This window comes from Silene latifolia, chromosome 11, assembly GCF_048544455.1.
Source record: "Silene latifolia isolate original U9 population chromosome 11, ASM4854445v1, whole genome shotgun sequence".
NCBI lineage: Eukaryota > Viridiplantae > Streptophyta > Magnoliopsida > Caryophyllales > Caryophyllaceae > Silene > Silene latifolia.
The window spans coordinates 199,374,622-199,399,902 of record NC_133536.1 but is presented as its reverse complement, the minus strand read 5'-3'; the positions used below and the strand labels follow the sequence as shown (position 1 = coordinate 199,399,902).

At 41.6% G+C, this 25,281-nt stretch overlaps 1 protein-coding gene across 1 annotated transcript; it reads right to left on the bottom strand.

The window, feature by feature from the left end:
* Positions 1–24,226: 24,226 nt before the first annotated feature.
* LOC141614646 (uncharacterized) lies at positions 24,227–24,853 on the bottom strand. The gene has a single exon (XM_074433393.1). It carries the CDS (start codon positions 24,851–24,853, stop codon positions 24,227–24,229), a length of 627 nt encoding a protein of 208 aa, XP_074289494.1.
* Between the last annotated feature and the right edge of the window lie 428 nt (positions 24,854–25,281).

Genomic DNA, 25,281 nt, shown 5'->3' with positions numbered 1-25,281 from the left:
ATGCTCAAGTGCCTTTAGCCTGTCACCCTCCTTCACCTTTGCATCATAGGCCGCCTTGTCCTCAAAGAACCCGAGCCGCCTTCGCCGCCTCCGTCTTCTCCGCAGCCGCGCCTCCGCAGCCTCGGCCATCTCGTCCAAAAGTCGCTCAAATTTATCCCACGGAAAGAGCCCTCGGGGACGAGCTTTCTTATTGCCTCCCTGGTCGCCTCCTCGGCCTCGGTCCGGAATTGGGCGCACATTTTAGGGAGAAGATCATCTTGAAGCATTGCAATGTCCTTCTCCTTTTGAGCAAGGGCGACTGCGCGTCCCTGAGCCCCTCCGCCTGGTTGTGGAACAAATCCTTCCACTTTTCCCCCTTGGCAACCACGGCGTCGTAACCATCCTTGTACCTGTCCCGCTCCCCCATCATTTTGGCGGTGGCGGCGTCAGCTTCCTCAACCTTGGCCCTCTCGGCCGCTAGCAACCTCTCAAATTCCTCCACGCGCTTCTTGGCAGCGAAGAGATCCAGCTTAACCTTCGCGGCTTCCCCCCTTGCGGCAGAGAGGTCAAGTTTAAGCTTCGCGATCAGTGGCGCGGCTTGGGCCATGGTTTTCTCCTGCTCCGTGATATAGGAGCCGGCTTGTTGGGTCCACCTCGCCAGCCTCTTATACAATTTCACACCCCCGCCACAAGCTCGGAGGCGTAAATTTGTTGGCCGAGGAGTCAACGATGACATTTCCGCCACCCGCCTTCTCAATAGCCTTCTCAGGCTGCTTCCCCATTTGCCGTTCGGTGAGAGCGGCAGCGGCCGAAGGAGGATCTACAAAAAATTTACACAGAGCATCCATGTCACCTTGCATTGACACATCAGAAAGCCGGTCATCTGGGATGTCCAAAGAACCAGCTAAATCCGAACCATAAGTTAGATCCGTACCAGTTTGAACCCTCTTCGTTCGAGGGCCGGCTGAGTCAGTCTTCTCCCCGGCAACGGTGGAAGCAGACGGTGGCTCTTTCCTCTTCTCCCAAGAACGGTGGAAGCAAGCGGTGGCTCCTTAGCGACGGTCACCGACCCCCAAAGTAATATCAATAACCTCCACAGCTCCCGAACCACCGGGGTCGAAGAGGTAGCCGGCCCGACGCCGCCGCCAACCTCGGACGACGCTTTCTTTGTTCTCTTTGGCACGCCCCCGAGAACCCTTGCCTGGGCCGCCGCCGGATCCAGCGACTTCATCTCCTTATCCATGAGTTCGTTGGGGGACGGTCTACGATCACTTTTTTCAGCCGTAGGATGCTGCTCAACGACCTTCCCGTCTTTATCAAGGCCTATCCTCTTCAAGGTACTCTCGGACAGATCCTGGCCAAACCGATCTGCAAGAAACCAAATAAGAATTACATGAAAGAAATAAAACATAGCTCTAAAAACAGGAGCATAACGTGCAAAGATGGGCCTCACACCGACCCCACTCACCCCGGGCCGAGGGCGGTATGAGGCCGACGTGGCAAGCAGCTCATCCTGAAGAATAACCGAGTCGAGGGCAGCCATCCCTTCTCGGCGTCAAACAACAGACGCCCGCTTCTCATCCTCGCAAGAAGGACCATCGAAGCATCCATCTTAGCCTTACCCCGGGAGATACATTTATCGTACTCTTCCCGGCTCTCACACCGAAAGTGAACAGGGCTCTGGAAAGACCGAGGCAAAGGGTAGTCCTCCGGCACTTGGACGTACACCCATCGCCGTTGCCAGTCTTTGCAAGAAGTAAGCTTGTTCACAGAGGCATAGCCTGGCTCCGTCTGCACGCTGTACCATCCCACTTTACCGGCGATCGACGGCCGAAGACTATGAAGTCGGCGGAACAAGTTGACTGAAGGAGTATCCCCCTTAAAGAGACAGAGCCACACAAAGCCGACTACCGTCCTCATGGCCAACGGATGCAGTTGGGCCAAGGCAACGTTCATAGCTTTGATAATGGCCGCGACGTGTTCATTCAAAGGAAACCGGAGCCCATATTCCAGTGCTCGATGTACACGCCGGTGTGACCCGGTGGAGGGCAACAGACCGCCTGACCCTTCTTAGGGATAACGATCTTGTACCCCTCACCGAAGGAGAAATGGCCTCCGAAAAATGTTTCGCCGGAACAACTGGCGAACTTATGGGACCAAGCACGGTCAAGACCAGTCGTGCAGGGCTCGCCATGATCCGGGATAGGCAGCCTCCTACCGTCAGAAGGAATCCCCTCATCCTCATCAGCATCGTCATCCTCATCCTCCCGTCCCTCCAAAATTGGTGGATCGACTACGGGAGACGGAGACCTAGGGCCCCCAAACCTTATCGGGATGGCGTCTAGTATCCCCTCCCCATCAAGACGCGACGGGGAACCCCCCGCCGCATAAGTGCTAGTCCCGGCCTCAACAGAAGACATAATAGCAATAATTATTTAAAATAAGGAGTGAAGAAATTTCTTTGTTTACCTTGAAGAAAAATAATCGCCGGAGTAACAACTCTGAGAAATCGAAGACAAAGAAGCCTTTGAAAGTTTAGAGGAAAATTTTGGAGAATGAAATTGGTGGCCAATTTCACGGGATAAACGCCCTATTTATAGGGAAAAGCCCATAAAGAAGGACCAATCGAATGACCCATGAGGCGTCAACCAATCAAAGCATGCGCAGACACGTGTCGGGCATGCAATTACGGAATGTCAATCGTTGCAACAGTTAGACGTCAATCAATGCAACAAGAACAAGCGTCTTCAACACGCCTATTCATATCTCCTTGCCTATTCACCTTCCTCAACAAATTCCCAAGCATCCGTTCTCCGCCGGCCACATGGTCAACCAAGCTAAGTAGCGCACGGGGCAATCAAAAACAACCGGCACACTCAATCCTGGTCTCGGCCAGCGTCACTTTCTTTTCCACATCGGATGCCCTTTACACATCCATGTGGAGGGGGGATATAGTACGGCCTAAGAAAGACCAGGCCGAGGTAAAATAAGCCGCCGCAGAAGAAGCCGATGCAGAAATTTTCCGCAAATTACTTACGCAGAATATACGCTCAAACGTACATCGGAGCCCATACCACGGCATAGACTACGCTGGGGGCAAATTGATGGGGCATATTCAACGACTTATGCAGCCTAGCCGATGCAGCCCATCGGCCTGTCAGCCTGGGTCTCGGCATGGCAACCTGCCAGCCGGGACACATACCCGCGTACTCACATCCAAGACCCCTCGGCGGTGGGTCAACAAGGCCCGCCGGCCTGCCATAGGTCCCTCGGCCGAGGGGTAGATCAGTCTTTCCACCTGCTAGCCACTTGGCCACTTGGCCACTACGTGACAAAAGGTGAAAGCCTATAAATACTCCTCAACCTTCATTGAGGAAAGGATCCCAACATATACACAACTAAACCTAAATACACTATTCATCTGGTAATATCTTCCTTATCTCTCTACAATACACATTCAGCCAAGTAACAACTTATCCTTTAAGTTTACTGACTTGAGCGTCGGAGTGAGTACGCTTGGCACAAAGCCAAGCCCTCAGTTCGTTCATTGTTGCAGGAGAGGCCGAGAGGAACGATTAAGACCAAAGGAGAATCCAACTCAAGACATCATTCAACAAGCCACGGGTGGTAACTATACTTGCTCTGGAATTACACTCGGAACACTATCTAATCCGAGTTTTACATAAAGCATTTACATATATTTGCATGTGTGACCCGACTTCCCTAAACTCTTTCTTTATTATCGTTTATACATCAACATAAATCAAATCAATCAACCTCATCGACTCAAGATAAAATTCACTCCATAACAACTAATTTACAACTACCGTCTCTCTGTGGATTCGACCCCTACGTACTACATTAATTTGTATCTAGGGTATTTATTTTTGCATAGGTGTGCGATAGCCTATCAATAATCCATAAGAATGAAGGAAGAGAAGTTAAGAAGAAAACACGAAGAAAAGAGCAGAAACAATTGATGCCTTGATCAACTTGATCTCGGCTCGATCGAGGAACCAGTGTTTCCAGTAATTTCCGCAAATTTTCTTAAGTCAGTTATGTTTTATTATAAATACCTAAAACCGTACCCTAGTTTATTTACGTCTTATTTTCCGTTAGTTTCGTAGAATTCCTCTAAAACTCTCTTAGAATACTTAGTTTAGTTTAATTATTGTTCTTACTTCCGGATCTAAGCTATTTACGGTATTGTTCTAATCTTTCTTTACTTATTATTATTTAATCTTTATTCATTCTTTATTATTGTTCATCATGTTTCTTATTATTATTATTGTTGTTGTTCTTCCTTTTAATATGAGTAGCTAATTCTCTTATCTAGGGTGAATGGGGATCTAGGTAGTTATTCAGGGGGTGAGATTTAACTTGTTGATAGAGCAATTTATATTATTTAAAGTCATAAGATCGATCGATTCTAATATGTCCTTTAGATCTAATATAACATGCAATCGCTATTATTAAATTAGTTCTATTCAATTGTCGTAGGCTTTACTAGTCTTAACTTGAATCTAGTTGATTAGCTTCTGCAGGGTTAATTATTTAGTATTGCATAAACTAGGATTTTCACCGATCGGCTTAAGACTAGTCAAGGCTACGACAACTGAATAGAACTAATTTAATAATAGCGATTGCATGTTAGATTAGATCTAAAGGGCATATTAGAATCGACCGATCTTATGACCTAAATAATATAAATTGCTCTATCAACAAGTTAAATCTCACCCCCGAATAACCACCTAGTGAACCTAATCCCTAGACCTTTTAAATATTATTGAATTCGTCTTATTTATTTACATTGTTATTAGTTGCTAGAAATCATACAATCAAAACCCCCAAAATTGGTTACTTGACAGACTTAAATATTAACAAACTAGAATAATTACCTCGCCTCTCTGTGGATTCGGCCCTTCTTACCGCTAGCTATTAGTTATTAGTAATTTAAGTTTACTTTGATTAAGGTGACACGACTTTAGCCTTATCAAATTCGGCGTCGTTGCCGGGGAGGCAACAATTTTTCTGTTTGTTTTTGTTTATTTTTGTCTTTTGTCTCAGGGAGTATCAATTCCTTGAGACAGTTTTATCTTTCCTTGTTGTTTTGGTGTATGCCCAGGTCTAACAAGTTAGAGATTATTCCTTTTGATCCCGAGCCAGAAAAGACTTTTCGGTACAGACGAAAATTTGAAAGAGAAGTAAGTCAGGTGGAAGACTTGGTTACACTGACTACGAGCGGTATACTTTTGCAGAAGATTCATCCTTAGAAGAGGACACTCTTATTTCTGCACCAGTTATTTCTACAACATCAAAGATGCCGACATTGGCAAGTCATTCCAAACCCACGGTTGCTTCTATTCCTAAAGGCTTCAAGCTCCCTACCACTGATAAGGGGACTTTTGAGATTAAGCCTTCCTATATAAGCTTAGTGGAGAGAAACATGTTTGGAGGAAAAGCAGGAGAGGACCCCGCAAAGCATATGGAGAAGTTTGTTACTTATTGCTGTTCTATTCCTTTGACAGCTGGGGTGACTCAAGATCAAGTGAAACAAACTCTCTTTCCTTTCTCTTTGAGCGATGATGTAGCTGAGTGGTAACAGGATTTAGATATGGAGACCGACGCAATTACCAACAGGATTTCATTAGCTGTTTCATTCTACAAGAGGTATTTTCCACCACAGAAAACTAATGCATTGAGAAGTCAGATTACAAGTTTTCAGTAGGGTCCCACTGAAGACTTTAATGAGGCTTGGATTCGTTTTAAACGGCTAGTTCGGTCCGTCCCTCACCATGGTTTCGAAATTTGGTTCCTTTGCAACCACTTTTACAACGGGTTGTATGGCGATCATAGATCCTTACTTGATTGAGCTGCTAATAGGAGATTCCAAGATAATACTACTGACGGTAACGCTTGGAAGATGATTGATCAGATAGCTACTCACACAGCTGAGTATGGTAACCCCAGAGGTAGTAAGAGAGGAAGTGGTTCGGATAGTGCTGTCGTGGAACAATTAGATAGTATACTTGCTCAAATAGCCGAGTTGAAGACTACTCAGTCTTTGGGAAAGCAAGAAACAGTCCATATGGTTCAACAAGAAGTGTCCTGCGGGAGATGTGGGATGGATGACCACACTGCGACCAACTGTATGAGTACTATTGAACAAGTTCATGCCTTCCAATCTTTCAAGTAATGTACTCCTTATTCTAACTTCTTCCCTGAAAGGAGTCAGAATGCTTTTGCTCAAACTCCGCCGCAAGGTGCCTATATCGTGGTAACCAACCACAAGAAAATTTTGTTCGGCAAAATCAAGGAGGTTTTCAACAAATTCAACCTCCTCCTCAAGGTCCAAATAATGAGATGGCAGAGTTGAGAGCTCTTTTACAACAAACTTTGTCAATGCAACAAAAGCAAACGACTCAAATATCCGAACTTGTGTGTCATAACAAGATGTTGGATACTCAAGTTGCACAAATGGCGGTTCAAAATCCTTCAAAACAGTCCGGTCTTCCTCCTCAAGGTAAACAAGCTCATGAGCACGTTAATGTTATTTATTTAAGGAGCGGTACTTCCTATCAAGGTCCGGACACGCCCATTAATGAAGATGAGGTTCCCTACATGCATCCTAAGGGATTGGGAAAATTGGAGCTAAGTGACGATGAAAAAGAAATTAACGAAACTGAAACACGGGATTTGACGAAAAGCAAAAAGAGGATGCAAAGCATGGTTCCTCGATCAAGTAAACACGGGCTCGATCGAGGATCACCTTTACTCGATTGATTTCACCCCGGGCTCGATCGAGGAACCCCTTGAAGGTGATTTTTCGCGTGTTTCAGCTACGGCATTGGACAAAAATAGGTTCCTCGATCGAGTGAATACTGGACTCGATCGAGGCACTCCTGTAACTGACGATAATGTTTCCAAACGTACTCCTAATGCAAAAGAAGCCGAGCTAATCAAAATTCAACTACCTTTTCCCCAAAGATTGCAGAAATCCAAGCTTGAACAACAATTTGGGAGGTTTATGGAGGTAGTAAAGAATCTTCAAGTGACAGTGCCATTTAATGAATTGGTAACTCAAGTGCTGGTTTATGCTAAGTTTTTGAGAGAAATTTTGTCAAAGAAGCGGTCTTTTGTTGAAGTGGAGACTGTCACATTCACTCATGAATGCTACGCCGCATTACAAGCCAATTCTCCACCTAAGCTTAAGGATCCAGGGAGTTTTTGTATTCCTTGAACTATAGGCCCTTTATCTATTGACAATGCTTTATGTGATTTAGGAGCAAGTGCCAGTGTCATGCCGTATAAAATTTGCAATCAATTAAACATGACTAAGCTTAAATGTACTAACATGACTATTCAATTGGTTGATAGGTCTATTAAGCACCCTATGGGTATCTTAGAAGATGTGCCAGTGAAGATAGGAAATTTTTTCATTCCAGTCGACTTTGTAGTGATAGATATAGCTGAAGATTCTCGTGTTCCTAATATTCTAGGACGACCATTCTTGCATACTTCAGGGGCAGTTATAGATGTTAAGCATGAGAGTCTTACGTTCAACATTGGAGATGATACTATCACTTTTGGTCTTGACAAAGCATCACGTCCTCCTTATTTAAAAGCTTCTTGTCATATGATTAATGCTCTTGATCCTACTTTTGATGATTCCTTTGCTTTATGTTTTGATAGGATTCCACATGATGCCCCTGCTGTTGCGTCTTATTGTGGACAATGGGCCACGGGGACGCTTGGGAAACAAGCGTTTGCATTTGTGGAGTCGCCACCAATTTTTATGGGAAATTGGAACCGTTCGAATACCTCGTGTCATGTCAAGACACAAAGTAGAGACATGAACACTAAGCAATCGTTACCCTTAGCATTCTACGTCTAGAATGACTCTCGTGGATGCCAATGAACACGGGTGTTCAAGGAGATCTGGAGTAAGGGGTGAGGGTACGTATTAGGAAGCTCTTTTGATCGAACACCTAATCCCGCCACCTCGATAGCGGCCTCTACTAATGATTAGGGACATCATCTATACTTGATATATCGTCGATTATATGCATGCAATGAAACATCCAAGTTTTAATCCTAGCATGTGAAGATTAGACTAAGTCGGTTAACACATAATTTAGCATACAATTAATGTCGAAGTAGGATTTAAGTTCAATTACATGTGAAGGCATTCAAATGATACAAGAAATATGATAAATAAAATAAATAAAATTACAATAATGAAGATTACAATAATTACAATGGGTTTAGCGATTTATGTCGAAAATACCTTTAAAACGGATAATTTGAGAAAAAGAATAAAGAAAGAATTAAGGAACAAAACAGAAGGTGATAATACGAGTAATAGTTAATTACTACGTAAGATAATTAACTAAGTCAAGGCAAAAACGGAGTTCAGGGACAGAATTCAACCCGGAACAGGCGCAACAGAGCTGCGTCTCTTGGAATAGGCGCAGCAGCTGCTGCGTCTGTTCCTGACCTGAATTCTGGATGTGAAGCCGGAATTGCGTGTTGTTAATACTCGTTGGTGAATTTAATGATTGATTAAATTATTTACTCGGATGAAAGTGATTAATGGATTAATTACATGTGATTAAGGGTCATGAAAGCGATAAAACATGGATGAGACGGAATATTAAACGAATTAATTACATGAACAAACGATTAATTAGTGACATGGGTGAATGAAATAAACTAAACATGATGGATTAACGACAAATTAATGACGAATATGACAATAGACAGTTGAAAATATATCAAAGGATCGAATTACAGAAACTCAATATGAACAAATCGAATTTCTACAACCCGTATTGAATTTAGTGATGAAAACCCGCAAATATTGATTACTTGGGGTTTAAGTCGAATTTAATGATAAATTACGTGCTAATGAATGATAAACAATATACATGTGAATTATTATGATATTACGACGCAAAATTAACAAACAAACGAAAACAAATAAGAATTTGACGAATTACAGAAGACGAAGGAAGAAGAAAGGAAGCAGGAACTGCGGCAGCCTCACGAAGAGGCGCAGCAGGAACTGCGCTCCTTCGAAGAGGCGCAGCAGTTGCTGCGTCCTTTCTCAACGTCTGTCTACTGGAAATCCGTAAAAAAGGGTTTTTAGACAAGGTTTTATAAATCGGTTTTAACAAGGTATTTTCGACATAAACCTTACAATTGATGATTATACAAATAGTAAATAACAATAAATAAAGAGAGATTTAAACCCTCAGACTTACATGTTTGACGAAACGAGAAGGACTAAGATATCGATTAGTGATGCTCGACGCGAATGTAATGAAAGTGCCCTCGTAAGAGGAAAATGATTAGATTAATTATGTTGATTGATGTGGAGTTGGTCAAATTGGTTGGTCATGCAAACGAGGTTGGTACTCAGAAGGATCCGAGCTTACGTGGTCGAAAGATCAAGCACGTAGACGCCAAAAAGTAAGAACAAAAGTCTAGAATGCAAAGGGAGAAGAGAAGGGCGGACACTCGCGTGAGAAATATGAGGAGCGAAGGCTCCTATTTATACTAATCACGTGAAGGAATAGGGTATTCGGAGAGTCTTTGGAAGTGAATCTCAGAAAGATATGAAAAAGATACGAAAACTACGCAGAATAGGACTTGGGAAGAGGCGCAGCAAGCACTGCGTCTCTTGGAAGAGGCAAAGACTGCCACGTCTGTTCCCAAGTGGTTTTCCTCTGCGGAAGAAAGATTTCCGTGTTTGAGTTATGGTAGGACGGAATAATTTGGTTTTCCTTATACTTTATATGAATATTACGGGAAATTGTTTACCAAAAGATAAAGATTGTGAAATATTTATTAAAATATGGAATAGAAATATCAGGAACATTCGAACATTCGACTCGGGATTTAATGATTATCGAGAAAATGGAGACGGTTTTAGACTCGGACTCCAAATGTACTCTAATTACTGTCAAAACGACCGTATCGGCACGTAGATGACAACTAAGAGGTATACATTAATATTTGAGCAATCACTTGACGATAATATTACGAACTGTCACAAATCGTTCCGCGTACCAAACATGCGGCCCAATCATCACCGGGTGTTTGCGGGAGGTGCAGAAATGAGGTGTCTACAGACCCCCCCACTTTGACTGAGGCTTGGACAAGGCGAAAGTCAAAGTATAGCCATCAGGTCAATCGAAGATTACAACCTCGACGACGCGAGGCGGTTCAAGGGGTCGAACCAAGGACTGTTGTCGGGAACATTTTAGAGTCGTCGACTATCGGGAAGGTCGTTTAAAGTCCATTAGACTACGTAAGGAAGTTCGCCAGCCATAAGAAGAGACCATACCTGAGATACCCCTGGGTGAAACGGAACTGAAGACGCTTCGGCAAAACTCTTTGGTCTGAAGATAACTTGGTGTCTGAAGGCATTAGGGGTCACATGGATTATGAAGAAACTTCTTAATACTTCTGAAGGCTAACTATGAAGGATATCTCTCTCTAAAGGGAAGGACTGAAGGGATAGTTCTCTCTAAAGGGAAGGCTGAAAGGATAATTCTCTCTAAAGGGAAGGCTGAAATGGGACTTAACTGAAAAGGAGTTATCTGAAGGTTACTGAAAGGATTATCCTGAAGTGTCTGAAGAAATAAAGGATTATCTGAAGGGAGGAAGGCTCAAGGAAGGATTATCCCAAAGGGTCATGTGAAGGGTTGTCTGAAGGATATGAAGGTAAGTTTCTGAAAGATCTGAAGGGTTTATCCTGAAAAAGGGTTACCTGAAACATATGAGGGTTTATCCTGAAAAGGGTTACCTAAATATATGAAGGATCACCTGGTGGTATCTGCCTCTCTCTGTCCTCAAGCAAACTCTCACTGGGGAATAAAACGATGATTTTGGGGAATCTGCATGTTTCTGTCCTCAAGCAAACTCTCGTTGGGTGATTACTCTAGGGAATCTGCATGTTTCTGTCCTCAAGCAAACTCTCGTTGGGGAATAAATCTTGGGAACTGATCTCCATGTCTCGAAAGGGAAAGTCTGTCCGTGTACTCTCGTTGGGGGAACAGAATAGAGGTGTGTCGAAACACCTGTCAAAGAGTATTCGCTCGTTGTGGCAAGCGAGGTCTTGATAAAGTACTGCTTCTGATACTTACCTACATGGTTAGTAGCCACACAAGAATGCAATCTAATATATGCACGTAAGCAATTATCACATGGACCTCGAATGAGGAAATATATAGGTTTTGCAAAAGTTGTTTCTTTTTAAAAGTCGTTTAAAACTTGTTCAAAGAAGTTTGTCGTTTGTAATGCGTTATGCATATTCAATGGGCTCTAGACATGTGACTGACGCGGCGTAGACCTTATACGGACGCAAAATGAAACACTGACTTAGGTTGGACTGACGCGACACTAACTTAGATTTGATGCGACACAGGGATGACTTTGACAGACTTTGTTTAAGTATGCGCAACCCTAGCCAAGTGTGGGTGACAATGCGTATCGGTTCCAAAAGTATAAGAATTGCAAGAATGATGAAGGCATATAAAGGTAAGGCATAAGCCATGGATCATCTGTCTACTTGGACATCATTCACCACCGTTTGCTGTAAAAAGACCCCTCTTGAGGCACGATAAATCGGAGAATCGATCTAAGACCCTTGTCATTGTCCGGACCGAGTACTAACTTGGCTTAAAATAAGAGAGGAATAAAGGAAGGGTGGCATCTTGGAAGAGAAGCCCCCAGGATGAGAATATGACTCTGGAATTTGGTAAAAAAGAGTCTGGGCGACAATGAGGAGCCCCCAGTATAGAGGTGTTGGTTGTGGAAGGGATGTTAATTGAGGTTGGAAGGTTGAAAATTGTGATGGTTGAGATGGTTGTGTCCTTGAGGACTGCCTACGTATTCACGTGAGGTGAAATCAAACCAGATCGTAGTTCTGAGGTTTGGTTAATTTTGTTTGGGTGTTGTGGTTGTATCCTTCTTGTGTAAGAAAGGACTGCCTACGTATCCACCTGAAAAGGTGAAATCAAACCATGCTCGTAGTTCAAGTGTGTGCCTAAGCTATGTTGTTAGGACCTTAAAGTGCAGGGGTCACAAGGGTAATATTCCTTTGGTGACTCGAAGAATTGATTTGAGATAACTCCCTTTGATCATAGACCAAAGAGGTGTAACTAATTTTGTAAAAATTTCCTTGTCATGTGAGCATACCTAAAAGTGGACCCTAAGGATGAATTGGGTATATCCCGTTCTAGCTAGCAAAGTATTTGAAGACTCCGTGTATGGGTCAAGGAGAAACTGGATTGGATATTTGGAATGTGGAGCTCGGTAATAAGAGGCTTTGATGAACAAATCTCTAGAGCTTGATTTTGTGGAGTTAAGGCTCGATGGGATTATGGCTTGTAATGTGGCTTGGAAATGGAGTCTCTTGGCTTGATGTAGCCTGAGCACATAAAGGTAGGTTGAAATGACGTGGGTTCAAATTTTCCATGTCTTGGCCCTAAAGGATGGGTATATTTGACAAGCTTGAGAAGATTCTCAAAATTCCCAACTATCTCCCTGTACGGTTTCGAGAAGGACTTAGGGTGTGTGATGTGTGAAAGGCTAAGTGAGTTGCTAGATGACCATCTTGATTGGTGTCTTGATTCTACCTAGACTTCAGCAGTATTCTGTATAGCATTTGATTCCAGGCTTATTCTTGAATCAGACTCAGATTCTTGGTCTAAAATATATCTCGAATATTTGCTCAGATTTTTTTGATCAGGTTTTTGAGGATAACATTGACTTTAACTTTGGATATTGACTTGACTTGCTTGATTGAGCCTTCTTCTTTTGTCTCTTTTGTCTTGGATATTGATCTTGGTTCATTTCTCTTGATTGAGCCTTTTGTCTTTGATCATGGCTCGCATCGTCTTGGATGGACTTGGGTCAGACTAGCACCTTTAGTGTGAAACGGGTTGGTCTTTAGTAACACGGGTTGTTTATTGTGGGGAATGGGCTTGCCTTCCGTCATGGATCGCTAACAAGGGAGATGGTTTGGATTCGTCCTAGAATCTCTTGAGATATGCTCGTCCTAGACTAGGGTTATATTGTGGTTTCTATTGCCAGACATGGAATAGGTAAGAAAAGAACACGGAGTTTCAGGTCCTCTACAACTTTGAATGGAACATCATATAAGTGCACTCACATTGACTGTCATGTGTTGTTATTGTCATTTTAAAAATGTCTCAAACCAATTCTTGTTGTCACAGGAAAAGGGTAGAGGAAGAGATATGATAGAATATGTGGATTGAAAAGTGTGCTTTTATTGAAATGGATAATAAATGTATTTAACATAGATATGAGAAGACACGTGACTCATGGGACAACCCCCAGGTTGTCACTAGGAATGAAATGGACACAAAGAAAGATACTAGAAAAAATATGGGATAGAAAGCCTAAGACTCGGACTCGGACCCGGACTTTGACGCGATCTTAGACCTAGACTCGTAATCATCGACCCATGCTTGAGCATTTTCCCTTCCAGCAACTGGCTTCGGCATCTAACTTTGAGCATTCACCCATTTGAGCACCTCGTCCTCATCATTAGAAACACTGAAAGGGTAATAGTCAAGAAACGTTTCTTGACAAGTGGTACATCCATGAGGATTGCCTAAGCTACCTTGTGGGTTAAAGGTTGAGAGGGACAACCTCCCATTTTCGATCATATCCTGAATGACGTTTTTTAATTTGTAACATTTCTCTGTATCATGCCCTTTGCCTCTATGGTACTCGCAGTATGAGTTCTCGTCCCAGAACTTGGATTTCCTTTCTGGTTCGGGTGTAGGTCCTATAGGCTTCAACATTCGTTGTTCCATGAGTCTCCGAAAGGCATCGGCGTATCTAATACCAATGTTGGTAAATTTCCTAGGAGGTGTGCCCTTATTTTCGGAAGCCTTTGTAAATGACCTTGGAGGGTTGTTAGGTTTCTTTGACGAAGGATCCATGAGGATGCCTTTATTGATTTTGGTTCCTCGATGATAAGAACTAAGAATAGATTGTCCATTTGTTGCTTTCTCCTTAGGACTGTCAAGTTGAGGGTTTGTCTGGACACTTTTCATTTTGAGAGGTTAGGCATCAAGCTTCTTACCCATTTCGGCGAACTGGTTTTCTATGTTGGAAAGCCGAGAGTTTAGGCTATCAATAGCTCCCTCTATTTTAGAAAATTTATTGTTGAAGGCCATGGAAAGCATGAGCATTCCATTTTGGATATCTTCGTCTTCGAGGACATTTATTTCTTCACTACCATGTGGAGCGAGGAGGCGAGAGCAATCCAGGAAGGGTTTTTCATCACGTTTAATGATATTGGACCCAAGAGGGTTGGTCTTCTTGGATTTCTTGGCGGAAGCTGGCACAGGAAGTGTGGGAAATAATCTGTATACTTCCCTTAATTTAGAAGGATTATAACGATTTAACAATGATGATCAATGGTCATAAACAAAATACATAAACAAAGTATAAAGGATTTAGAATTAACCTTCGGTCCTAGCAAAATTGGCCTAAGAACAATATCAAAATTGATATTCGCCTATTAGTTGCACCCAAGACGATATGAGATATGTCCTTTGATTATGCTAGAAATCGATCTAAAATTTTCTGTAAAATTTAGTTGTTTTTGTGTTCTTGTGATGAGAGAGAGGAGGCAAGGTCAAGAAAAAGCATTAGGGTAGAAATAATTCTCTACCTTTTCTTTTTATACAGATCGAAATTTTGGAGTCAATTAGGAAAGAAAAGTCTTTCCTAATTTCGTCCAAACTGACCGAAATAAGGAGATTATTCTCCTTATTTTTGGTCTTTCCAAAAATATATAAAGTGTGTTGAATTGTCATCTAGTGAGGATCGAACCCATGACCTCTTGGTTTGTGTACCCTCACTATTACCACTATGACACATTCATCTTGTTGATATTAAACATAACTGATTATATTTAATTACGAATTAACAGATTAATTCGTCCAAGCTAACATTAAATATATTTAACTAAATATAACTTATTATATTTAATTTACGAATTGACAGTTAATTCGTCTCAACTTAATATTATTTAATTTTATTAAATAATTATCTCATCAACACATTGACTAACTTTTTAGTCATTTTGGACATCAATGTGATTATATTTCTATAACCACATTTCTCAAACACGTCCTATAGGTGTGACCTTTAGGGACCAGTTGATCACCGCCATCTGTATGATAATAACGTCAAACTTTCTAGCAAGACAACCGTTATTAGGTAAACGTTAATCAACTGATTAAATATACGAAGTATACCCTTGTGAACCTGTAAGAGATTTACAAATGTTATCACACTAATTTGTGGAGGACACAAGCTCCAACAAAATCCCACGTGTCCTCACAAGTGTATGTGCGATAACCGATTCTCATATCCTATAAAATTTCTCCCACTCAATGTAAAACAATTTGCAAGTCCGAATTCACAAAGGTCGTATTTTACAAGCGATCAATATCAAGAGTGGTTTCCCCGACTAGAGAGTAACTTAACTGATAAACGAATCAACATTCGAGCATGGCCATGCATTTCAGTTACAACTCCTCGAGTGGCCCTGAGAAATAACTATACCTGATAAGGGTTGGATATTTTCCTCAACTCGAATCCTGCATATGTAAGCACAGTATGAAATGACCCAGAAAAAATCTACTTAGCCTCCAGTTACGGCAGACCGTGAGAAAGAAACCAAAGTCACCCAAAAACTGCCTTAATCTCAAGAGACAGTCGATAGTAAAAATAATCGACTCTAGGAACACAATGGATGTCCTATCCACGACCTGGCACCGAATGTTTATTAAACATTTAGGACTCCATTACGTTGTCACAAAAAGTTGTCCTACGAGGTATCGTCATAATCTCGCATCTGTGATCGATCAGTCAACCGTTTGACTTATGGCTCGTTGAACCCACCATCAATCGACTGCACAATATAATAGCCGGAATTATCAGCTCACATTGGCGATTACGGACCAAAACAAATATAATGTAATTCAGTTCACTTTGTGGCGTTCAATGTTGTCAGTACAATCCACATGAAAACAAAATATTATATATTAAACGATGAAGTTATAAATAGTATATGAAAACGATAATGTATCAAATTGATAATCAAGTACCATAACTTAGGAACACGTTTAATTCCCATGGAAATAACGTGCCCAACATGCTTATCATAATTCAAAGATTCAGTAGTAGAATCTGCTACAACACACTAAGAGTGAAGACGAACCCGGACTGAGATCTGTTTGGAAGCTAGCATCTGCGTAACCGGTTGCGCATAGCTTAGTATCTCCTCCATAAGTCAATACCCAATCCATAGTCCTTCGTAGGTACCTGGATTCTTTTGGTACCAACTCGTCATACTCTATGCATATGCCATGTTTGGACGTGTGCATATCATGGCATACATGATCGATCCTATTGCAGATGCATAAGGAATACGACTCATGCGTTCAACCCCTTCAGGCGTCGTGGGTGACTGAGACTTACTCAACTACATCCCAGACGTCATTGGAAGGTTCCCCTTCTTGGAGTTGGTCATGCTGAACCTCTCAATAATCTTATCCAAATAAGACTCCTGACTAAGTGATAACGTCCGTCGTGATCTATCTCGGTAGATACGGATTCCCAAAATGCGCTGTGCCTCACCCAGATCTTTCATCTGGAAATGGTTCTTCAACCATTCTTTAACCGAAGATAGGAGAGGAATGTCCTTACCAATCAAGAGTATGTCATTGACATACAATATCAAGAATACAATCTTGCTCCCACTCGACTTGATATACAAGCATGGTTCTTCGACCGATCGAGTGAAACCATACTCTTTTATCACTTGGTCGAAACGATGATTCCAACTCCGAGAAGCTTGCTTAAGTCCATAAATGGAACGCTTAAGTTTGCATACTTTCTTAGGATGTTTAGGATCTATGAAACCTTCGGGTTGCACCATGTACAACTCTTCCTCCAAATAATCGTTTAAGAAGGCGGTTTTCACATACATTTGCCATATCTCATAATCATGAAATGCGGCAATCGCTAAGATTATCCGAATGGAACGTAACATGACTACAGGTGCGAAAATCTCATCATAATGCAATCCTTGCACTTGAGTGAAACCTTTTGCCACAAGTCGTGCCTTATAGATATCTGGTTGCGCGTCTACAGAACGCTTTATTTTGTAAAGCCATTTGCACTGTAGAGGTTTTACCTTATTAGGTAAATCAACTAGATCCCATACGTTATTCTCATACATGGAGTCCATCTCGGATTGCATGGCTTCGAGCCATAGCTTTGAGTCGGAACAAGCCATAACACCTTTATAGGTTGCGGGTTCATTACTTTCTAGAAGTAAAACATCATTCTCCTCGACCATACCAATGTATCTGTCAAGAGGATGAGAGTCTCTACCCGACCTCCTAGGTTCCTCAGGAATATTAACCGTATCATCAGTTGGAGGTACAACTTTCTCCATCTGTTCCTCGGTTGTTGGTTCTGGAATCTCCGACAGCTCGAAGGTTCTATTACTCGACTTGTTCTCGAGAAATTCTTTCTCTAAGAACGTCGCACTAGCCGCAACAAAAACTCGATGTTCGGTAGGCGAATAGAAGTAATGACCAAATGTTCCTTTTGGATAACCTATAAAGTATGTCGGCGGGCCGAGCTTATCCTCGTGTCTCCACTTGACATAAGCCTCGCAGCCCCAAACCCGAATAAAGGACAAGTTAGGGACCGTTCCCTTCCACATTTCATATGGAGTCTTGTCGACAGCTTTAGACGGACTTCGGTTAAGTATAAGAGCGGCTGACAAAAGAGCATAACCCCATAATGAATCAGGCACTACCGTGTGACTCATCATGGATCGAACCATATCAAGTAAGGTTCGATTTCTCCGTTCGGACACACTATTCAATTGAGGTGTTCCAGGTGGAGTTAACTGCAAAACGATTCCACGGTCTTTCAGGTGTTGATCAAACTCATTTGAAAGATATTCGCCACCCCGATCTGAACGGAGTGCTTTAATCTTTCTACCCAGTTGGTTCTGTACCCTATTCTGGTATTCTTTGAATTTCTCAAAGGACTCACTTTTATGCTTCATTAAGTAGACATATCCGTATCTACTCAAGTCGTCCGTGAAAGTGATAAAATATCTATAGCCATCTCTAGCGGTAATTGACATAGGTACACATACGTCCGTATGTATGAGTCCTAATAGGTCACTAGCGCACATTCCAACACCTTTGAAGGAAATTCGAGTCATCTTGCCAATGAGACATGATTCACACGTGCCATATGTAGAAAATCCGAATGTGGGAATAGTCCCATTATTGACGAGTTTCTTCACGCGTTTCTCATTTATGTGTCCCATTCGACAATGCCATAGATAGGTTTGATCTTTGTCACCAACCTTTAATTTCTTATTATTCATGTGTAATACTTCCGTGGTTTGATCTAAGATATAAATTCCATTCATGGAAACTGCTTTGCCATAAATCATTTCATTAAAAGAGAAAATACAACTATTATCCTTTATTGAAAATGTAAAACCGTCTTTAGCAAGTACGGAAACAGAAATAATATTCTTAGATAAACTGGGTACATAGTAACAGTTATTTAAAGATAACTCAAAACCACTAGGGAGTTGGATTAAATATGTTCCCTTCGAGGCAGCAGCAACTCGTGCTCCATTCTCGACTCGCAGGTCCACATCACCTTTTTCGAGAGGTATGATGTTCTTTGGGCCTTGCAAATGATTACACAGATGAGAACTACAACCAGTATTTAGTACCCAAGTTTCGAAACTTGCATGGTTAATCTCAATCATATGAATATAAGATGACATACCAACAGGAACGACGCAGCCTGCCTTGATGTCCTTACGGTAGACGGGACAGTTCCTCCTCCAATGTCCAGTCTTGTGACAATGGTGGCACTCTATGTCACCGCCCTTGCCCTGTGAGCCACTAGTCTCACCAGGCGCACTCTTACCGTTTCCTGGCTTCTTAAACTTTGGCTTACCTACAGCTAGGTCGCCATGAGCCTTGCCCTTACCTTTACTTTTGTTGTAAATCGTGAGAACATCCTGCTTCACGCTCCCACTCAATTTCATATCCTTCCCGGTCTGTACAAGAAGGGAGTGTAGCTCATGAGGACTCCTTTTCAAGTCATTCATATAGTAGTTCGCCCTGAAAAGGGCAAAACCATCGTGAAGAGAATGAAGAATTCGGTCAATGATAATGCTCTAACTGATTTTACAATTCAGTGCCTCCAGTTTCTTGACATTCTCAATCATGTGAAGAATGTGTGGGCTAACCGGTTGGCCCTTCTGGAGTTTCGCATCAAAGAAGCGACAGGTATGCTCACATGTAACGATTCTCGGTTCCTTTGAGAACTCGTTAGTGAGCGTGGTGAAAATCTTGTTTGCACCTTGGGCAATGAAGCGTCTCTGCAAATTGGTTTCCATTGCAAAGATGAGTACGTTCTTTATCGCACCCGCTTCCATAACGAAATCACTATAAGCGAGTGACTCGTTGACTCCTGCATTTGGGCCTGGGTTGACCGGTATTGGCTCAGTTAAATACTTGAGCTTACGTCGTCAGATGGCGACATTCCGTAGTGCCGCCTCCCGGTCCGCAAAATTGGACCCATCATTCTTGATCGAGTGGACTGATTCATTTGGTCCATGAACATTTTAAGCCAGGACGAACGATCTAGTGTGGCACTAGGCATTGGGATTGCGTTATTTCCAGCCATTTGTTGTAACAGTATTATTGATAATAAACGTGTTCTACACTGCGAAAGAAGAATAAAATAATAAGCATGTGCATCATTTTTATTTTAAGTCTAATGAATTAATGTCATAACGCGAAGACTCAAAACATTTATACAATTGACCTCCCTCAAGAATTATATAAATGACCCCAAGACTCAATTCTCAGAACCGATAAGCTAACATTTTAGCTAATTCTACCGTTAGAATTCTTGGTCGATAAATTTCTGTAAATATTATCTTTAGTCCATCATAATCACGAGAAACTCTTCGGACTATGATGTTGAGGTAAACTAAGTCAACACAACTACTTACCCAACGTAGAAGGGGTCATATTAGGCCTACCGACGAAGAAGGGATTCATAGATGTTTGCCCTTATAAAGACTAATCTCAATTTCCGTTTTAGAGGAAGATCCCATCAACTTTATTTAAATTCATTTTAAGTGAACTATAATCTAGCATGCGAGAATGATTAAACTAAAGTGATGGCTTAAAGTCTGTGACATCTGCATGTCCATGAAAACTAACATACAACCTATATGAGTCAATTTTCATGCATTTTAGTAGTAGGTGGTTTGGTTTTAGGCGGAAAATGATGCAATTACTAACATGTGAATGAAACGCAATAATAATGAAAAACGTAAAAAACAGTAAAAGTCCTAGTGTGGCCTATCCTATCAAAATGAACAATAAATACAAGTTTGGAATCCATCCTTGGACCCGAGAAGTTTGTCTTGATGTTCCATCTTGATCCATGTAGCGGGAGTGAGCTTGAATCTTCATCTTTAGTCTTCTTTGAAATTACATTAAATAAAATTACATAATTGACCTATTTATTACATTCTAATTTCAAAACCCAAAACTAAAATAAAGGAGATTCGAGATCTCATAATTACATAAAAATCATGTTTCCTTCATTACGAAAACATAATTTGACTAAGGCCACACTAAGTATTACAAATTACAACCGATTGCAAAATTAAATACGTAAAAAAAAATTCATTCATTCGATTCATTCAACAAAATTAAAAGCATCAACTAAAATAAATTAAACATACATTACACAATTCTTTAATTATGTTGATTAATTTATCCAAACCAACTATTTAAATTAAATTAAGTGACAATTCCGCAATTTAATCACATTAATTTCATTCTTAATCCATATTAAACTTGTAATATGAATTCTATCCGTCAAAATTTTAAACTGCTTTAAAATAACTCGGTATCATTTAAATTGTGAACCGATTCACAATAACTAATTGGCCAAAATAAAAAAAAAAACAAAATCCAATTGTTATTTTGGTCTCGGCTGAAAAAAAACAAAAACTTATTTTTTTTTTATATATCAGCTGCTCACGGCTAAAAAAAACAGCCAATAAATATTTTTTTTTTTCGGAAATAAGGCAAAAACAAGGAAAGAAAAACTTTCCTTTTCTTTTTCTTTTAGATTCGGCAAAAAGAAAAATAACCCAAAAAACAGTTTTTTTTTTTTTTTTTTTTTTTTTTTTTTTTTTAATGAACACTCTTCACGGTGAACAGTACCGAACGAAAAAAAAAAAACAACAACGGCAAAAATAAAATAAAACAACCGTCACAAAAAGAACTTGCGGCAAGAATTGCCCTAAAACAAAACCGATGAAGAAAATGTTTACAGTTGCCATATAGAACGTGATTTAGCAAGTGAATTAATTTTTTTTTTTTTTTTTTTTGACAGCTGTAAAATAAGAGTTCTACAGACGCAAGGCTTGTTTAGCCAAACCATGCGCTATACTATTTAGACTCCTAGGAATAAAACTTAGACTCAAGCAATGAAAGAAACTGAAGCGATCACGAACATCCTCCAGGATACCGGCAATCAAGTGATCTTCCTTTTCGATCCCCGCTACCTGATTGATCAACTGTAGACAGTCGGACAGAACGGCCAGATGGAGAATTCTCTGATCTTGCGCCCATGACACGACGTCCCTGACCCCGAGTGCTTCTGCTTGTAGAGCTGATTCAGCCCTGGTGTGCACTTGTCTCCTCGCGATTTCCTTACCTGTTTGATCTAAAGCAATCCAACCGACCGCCGCTTCAAAGTTCCGTAGCCAGCTAGCATCCACTTTGATCCTAACCACCCCACAAGCGTTGGTGTTTCCAATGAGATTGACAGGTTGACCAATACGGATGGCTTCACGATCCTCTTGTGACGAGATTTCCACAGAGCTTTGGAGCTTTGCCTGGGCTGAATGTGTAGGATGGGAATTACTTAGTACCTGAATGTTTCTCCGGATTGAACTAAAGAAACACCCGGTAATAGTAATCGGATTTAGATCCAAATCCTGAAAAATGACCCTGTTTCTTAACGACCACACACCCCACAGGATGGCCATAAAAGTAATCATCTTGGCCTCGCCCCCTTCACTTTTTAAGAAGTATCGCATACAGTCATAAATCCATTCCGTGACCGATAGCCCCTCGGCACTTTCCACCCGGATTCCCAAATCCGAGGTCGCCCATAGTCGTTGAACAAGACTACAATCACGAAAAATATGTTCCATGGATTCCACACATTTCAGACCCTCTCCACACATGCCACAGAAAGGTTCGATGTCGAGCTTACGCTTCAGGAACTCACTACCAATAGGCAGAGCCTTTACAATAATCTTCCAGAGAAGAATTTTCCAAACCTCCGGAACGGGTAATTTCCATAACGTTTTCCTACAGAACTCTCTCCCTCTGTCATTAATTCTTGACCTGTCTTTAATGGAGCTTCTTGCGGCCATATAGTTATGAAAAATAAGTCCGTAGCCACTCTTAACCGTAAAAGCTCCATTCTTAGTAAACGGCCAGTAAACCTTATCCCTCACCCTAAGCTCGCAAGGTGGGATGGCAAGAATGTGACTTGACCACTCTTCCTTGAAAACTGTGCTAATTAAATTAGCATTCCACTTACCATTTTGGTCAAAAAGATCACTTACTTGCAAACTTGCCAAGTGGCTATTGTTCAGATCAAGCCACATATCCTTTGGTTCCGGTTGTTTGCCCCCCCACCCATCGAGCGGTCCACACATTCAACCTCGAACCCTTCCCAATTTTCCAACCAAAATTATCTAGGATAAAAGACAGCCCATGTAGAATGCTACGAATACCCCACGAACTCCCAGTCCCTCTGATGGGGTGCAAATCGTGCTGGAAAACCTGAGACCCAAACACCTTTTGCCTGAAAATCCTGCAGAATAAAGAGTTTTCCCCAGAGACAAGCCTCCATCCATGTTTGGCCAACAAGGCCTGGTTAAGACACTCGACATTCCTGATTCCGAGCCCTCCCGCACTCTTAAATAAGCTCAGAAAGTTTTTGCTACACCAGTGGATGTTATTACCCATCTTACATCCCGTCCACCAAAATTGTGTCAAAAGAGAATTAATCTTTTTTGCCACACTTACCGGAATTTTAAAAACCGATAGAACATAATTTGAAAGATTGGATAGAACCGATGAAATTAAGGTAAGGCGACCCGCTGGTGATAGAAAAATTCCGTTCCAAGAAGAGATACGTTTGGTGACATGTTCAATAAGAGCAGTAAAAATACCTTTTTTGGATTCTGTAAACTCTGCCGGAATCCCCAAGTACTTACCAATGCCCTTATTCTTAGTGATCCTGAAGATCTGCAACATCCTTTGTGCCTTAGCCAAGGTTGTATTAGGGCTGAATAAAATCCCAGATTTATCGAGGTTTAATTGTTGTCCTGAGGCCTCGCAATAGTCGAGAATAAGTCCCATGAGATGTTGGACAGTGTCTCCCTTATCCTTGAAAAAGAAGACCGAGTCATCTGCGAAGAAGAGATGAGTAATAGGCCGAGTACCCCTAACAAGTTGAACTCCATGAATCATATTCAGGTCATGAGCATGATCGACATTACTGGCTAGAACCTCCATGCACAGAATAAACAGATAAGGTGACAGAGGGTCTCCCTGCCGTAGACCACATCGGGGCCGAAACTGGGGAAGTGGAACTCCATTTACAAGGATTTCATAGCTAACCGATGTGACACAGTTCATGACCAACTTCCTCAAATGCTGAGGGAACCCGAATTTTTCCAAGACCGCCTCTAAGAAATCCCATCGAATACGATCATAGGCCTTACTCATATCTGCTTTAAAAACTCCTACACCAGCCCTCCCCTTTTTATGGCTGGATATTTTATGAATTGCCTCATGAGCCACTAGGATGTTATCGCTAATGCTCCTTCCCGGGAGAAACGCATTTTGCGTCTCCCCGACCAAGGAGTTCATGACTTTTGCCAACCTATTTGCAATGCATTTGGAGACAACCCGCATCATGACGTTACACAAGCTGATAGGTCGGTAATCAGACACTCCCTCCGGACTCTCCTTTTTAGGAATAAGAGTAATAAAAGTACGGTTTACCTCCTTTAGGAGCCTTCCTGAGTTCAGAATGGACAGAACAGCTTTCGTGAAATCCCGTTTAACCATGGACCAACATCGTTGGTAAAAAACCGCTGGAATGCCATCCGGCCCCGGAGCTTCAATTTGGCACGCTGTTTCCAGAAAATAGCCGTGGCTTTGGCAAAATCAGTTACTTCCTCATTTACTCTTGAATACTCCTCCTCCCCACTACCAGTAATGGCTAAATCCATACCATGTTCCAACCTTTGATCAAAAACATCCCATTTGCCGTGCCATTCAGCTCGTTTATCTAAGGTCCACTTTTTGACGCACGTCCTAACTCTAGATAACTTCCTGGTAACACGGAAGGCCGGAGAGCCCAGATCCTCCGTATTCCACGCATTCTGAATCTTTTCCATACACGCCTCATGATCCAAGACCCAAGCGTCCAACTTAAAAGGTTTACTGCCAGAAGTTCCCACAAGATTTAAATCCACTTCTATTGGCGCATGATCCGATATTTGGATGGGATAATGTTTAATACCGGTATTTGGGAACAGAGTAAACCAATCCTTTGACCCATATGCTTTATCAATGCGCTCATAAACCCGTTTATCACCCTTCCTGTTATTGCACCACGTGAACCGTGGTCCCTTGAAAGGAATATCCATTAACTCATTTCTTATTTTCCATAAACTAAAATCATCAGCCCCCCTATAGTTCTTTGACTCCTACTCAACTTATCACTCCTATATTCAACTTGGTTAAAATCGCCAACCATAAGAAAAGGGTATTTACAAGACTTACTCCATTCCTCAATATCTCGTAGGACTGAGGCGCGTGAACTCACACATGGGGCTCCATAGACAAGGACCAAATACCATAAAAGACCATTATATTTCTTCACTAAGAGGATAATAAAATTATTACAAGCCTTGACCAACTCCATATGCGATTCCTTGCGCCATCCTACCCATAGACCACCCGAAGCCCCCACGGCATCAACACCAAAACACTTCACAAAACCTAGTGGTCTAAACATTGGGAAAATACGAGACGCATTACATTTTGTTTCGATTAAAAAAAGAAAATCATAATA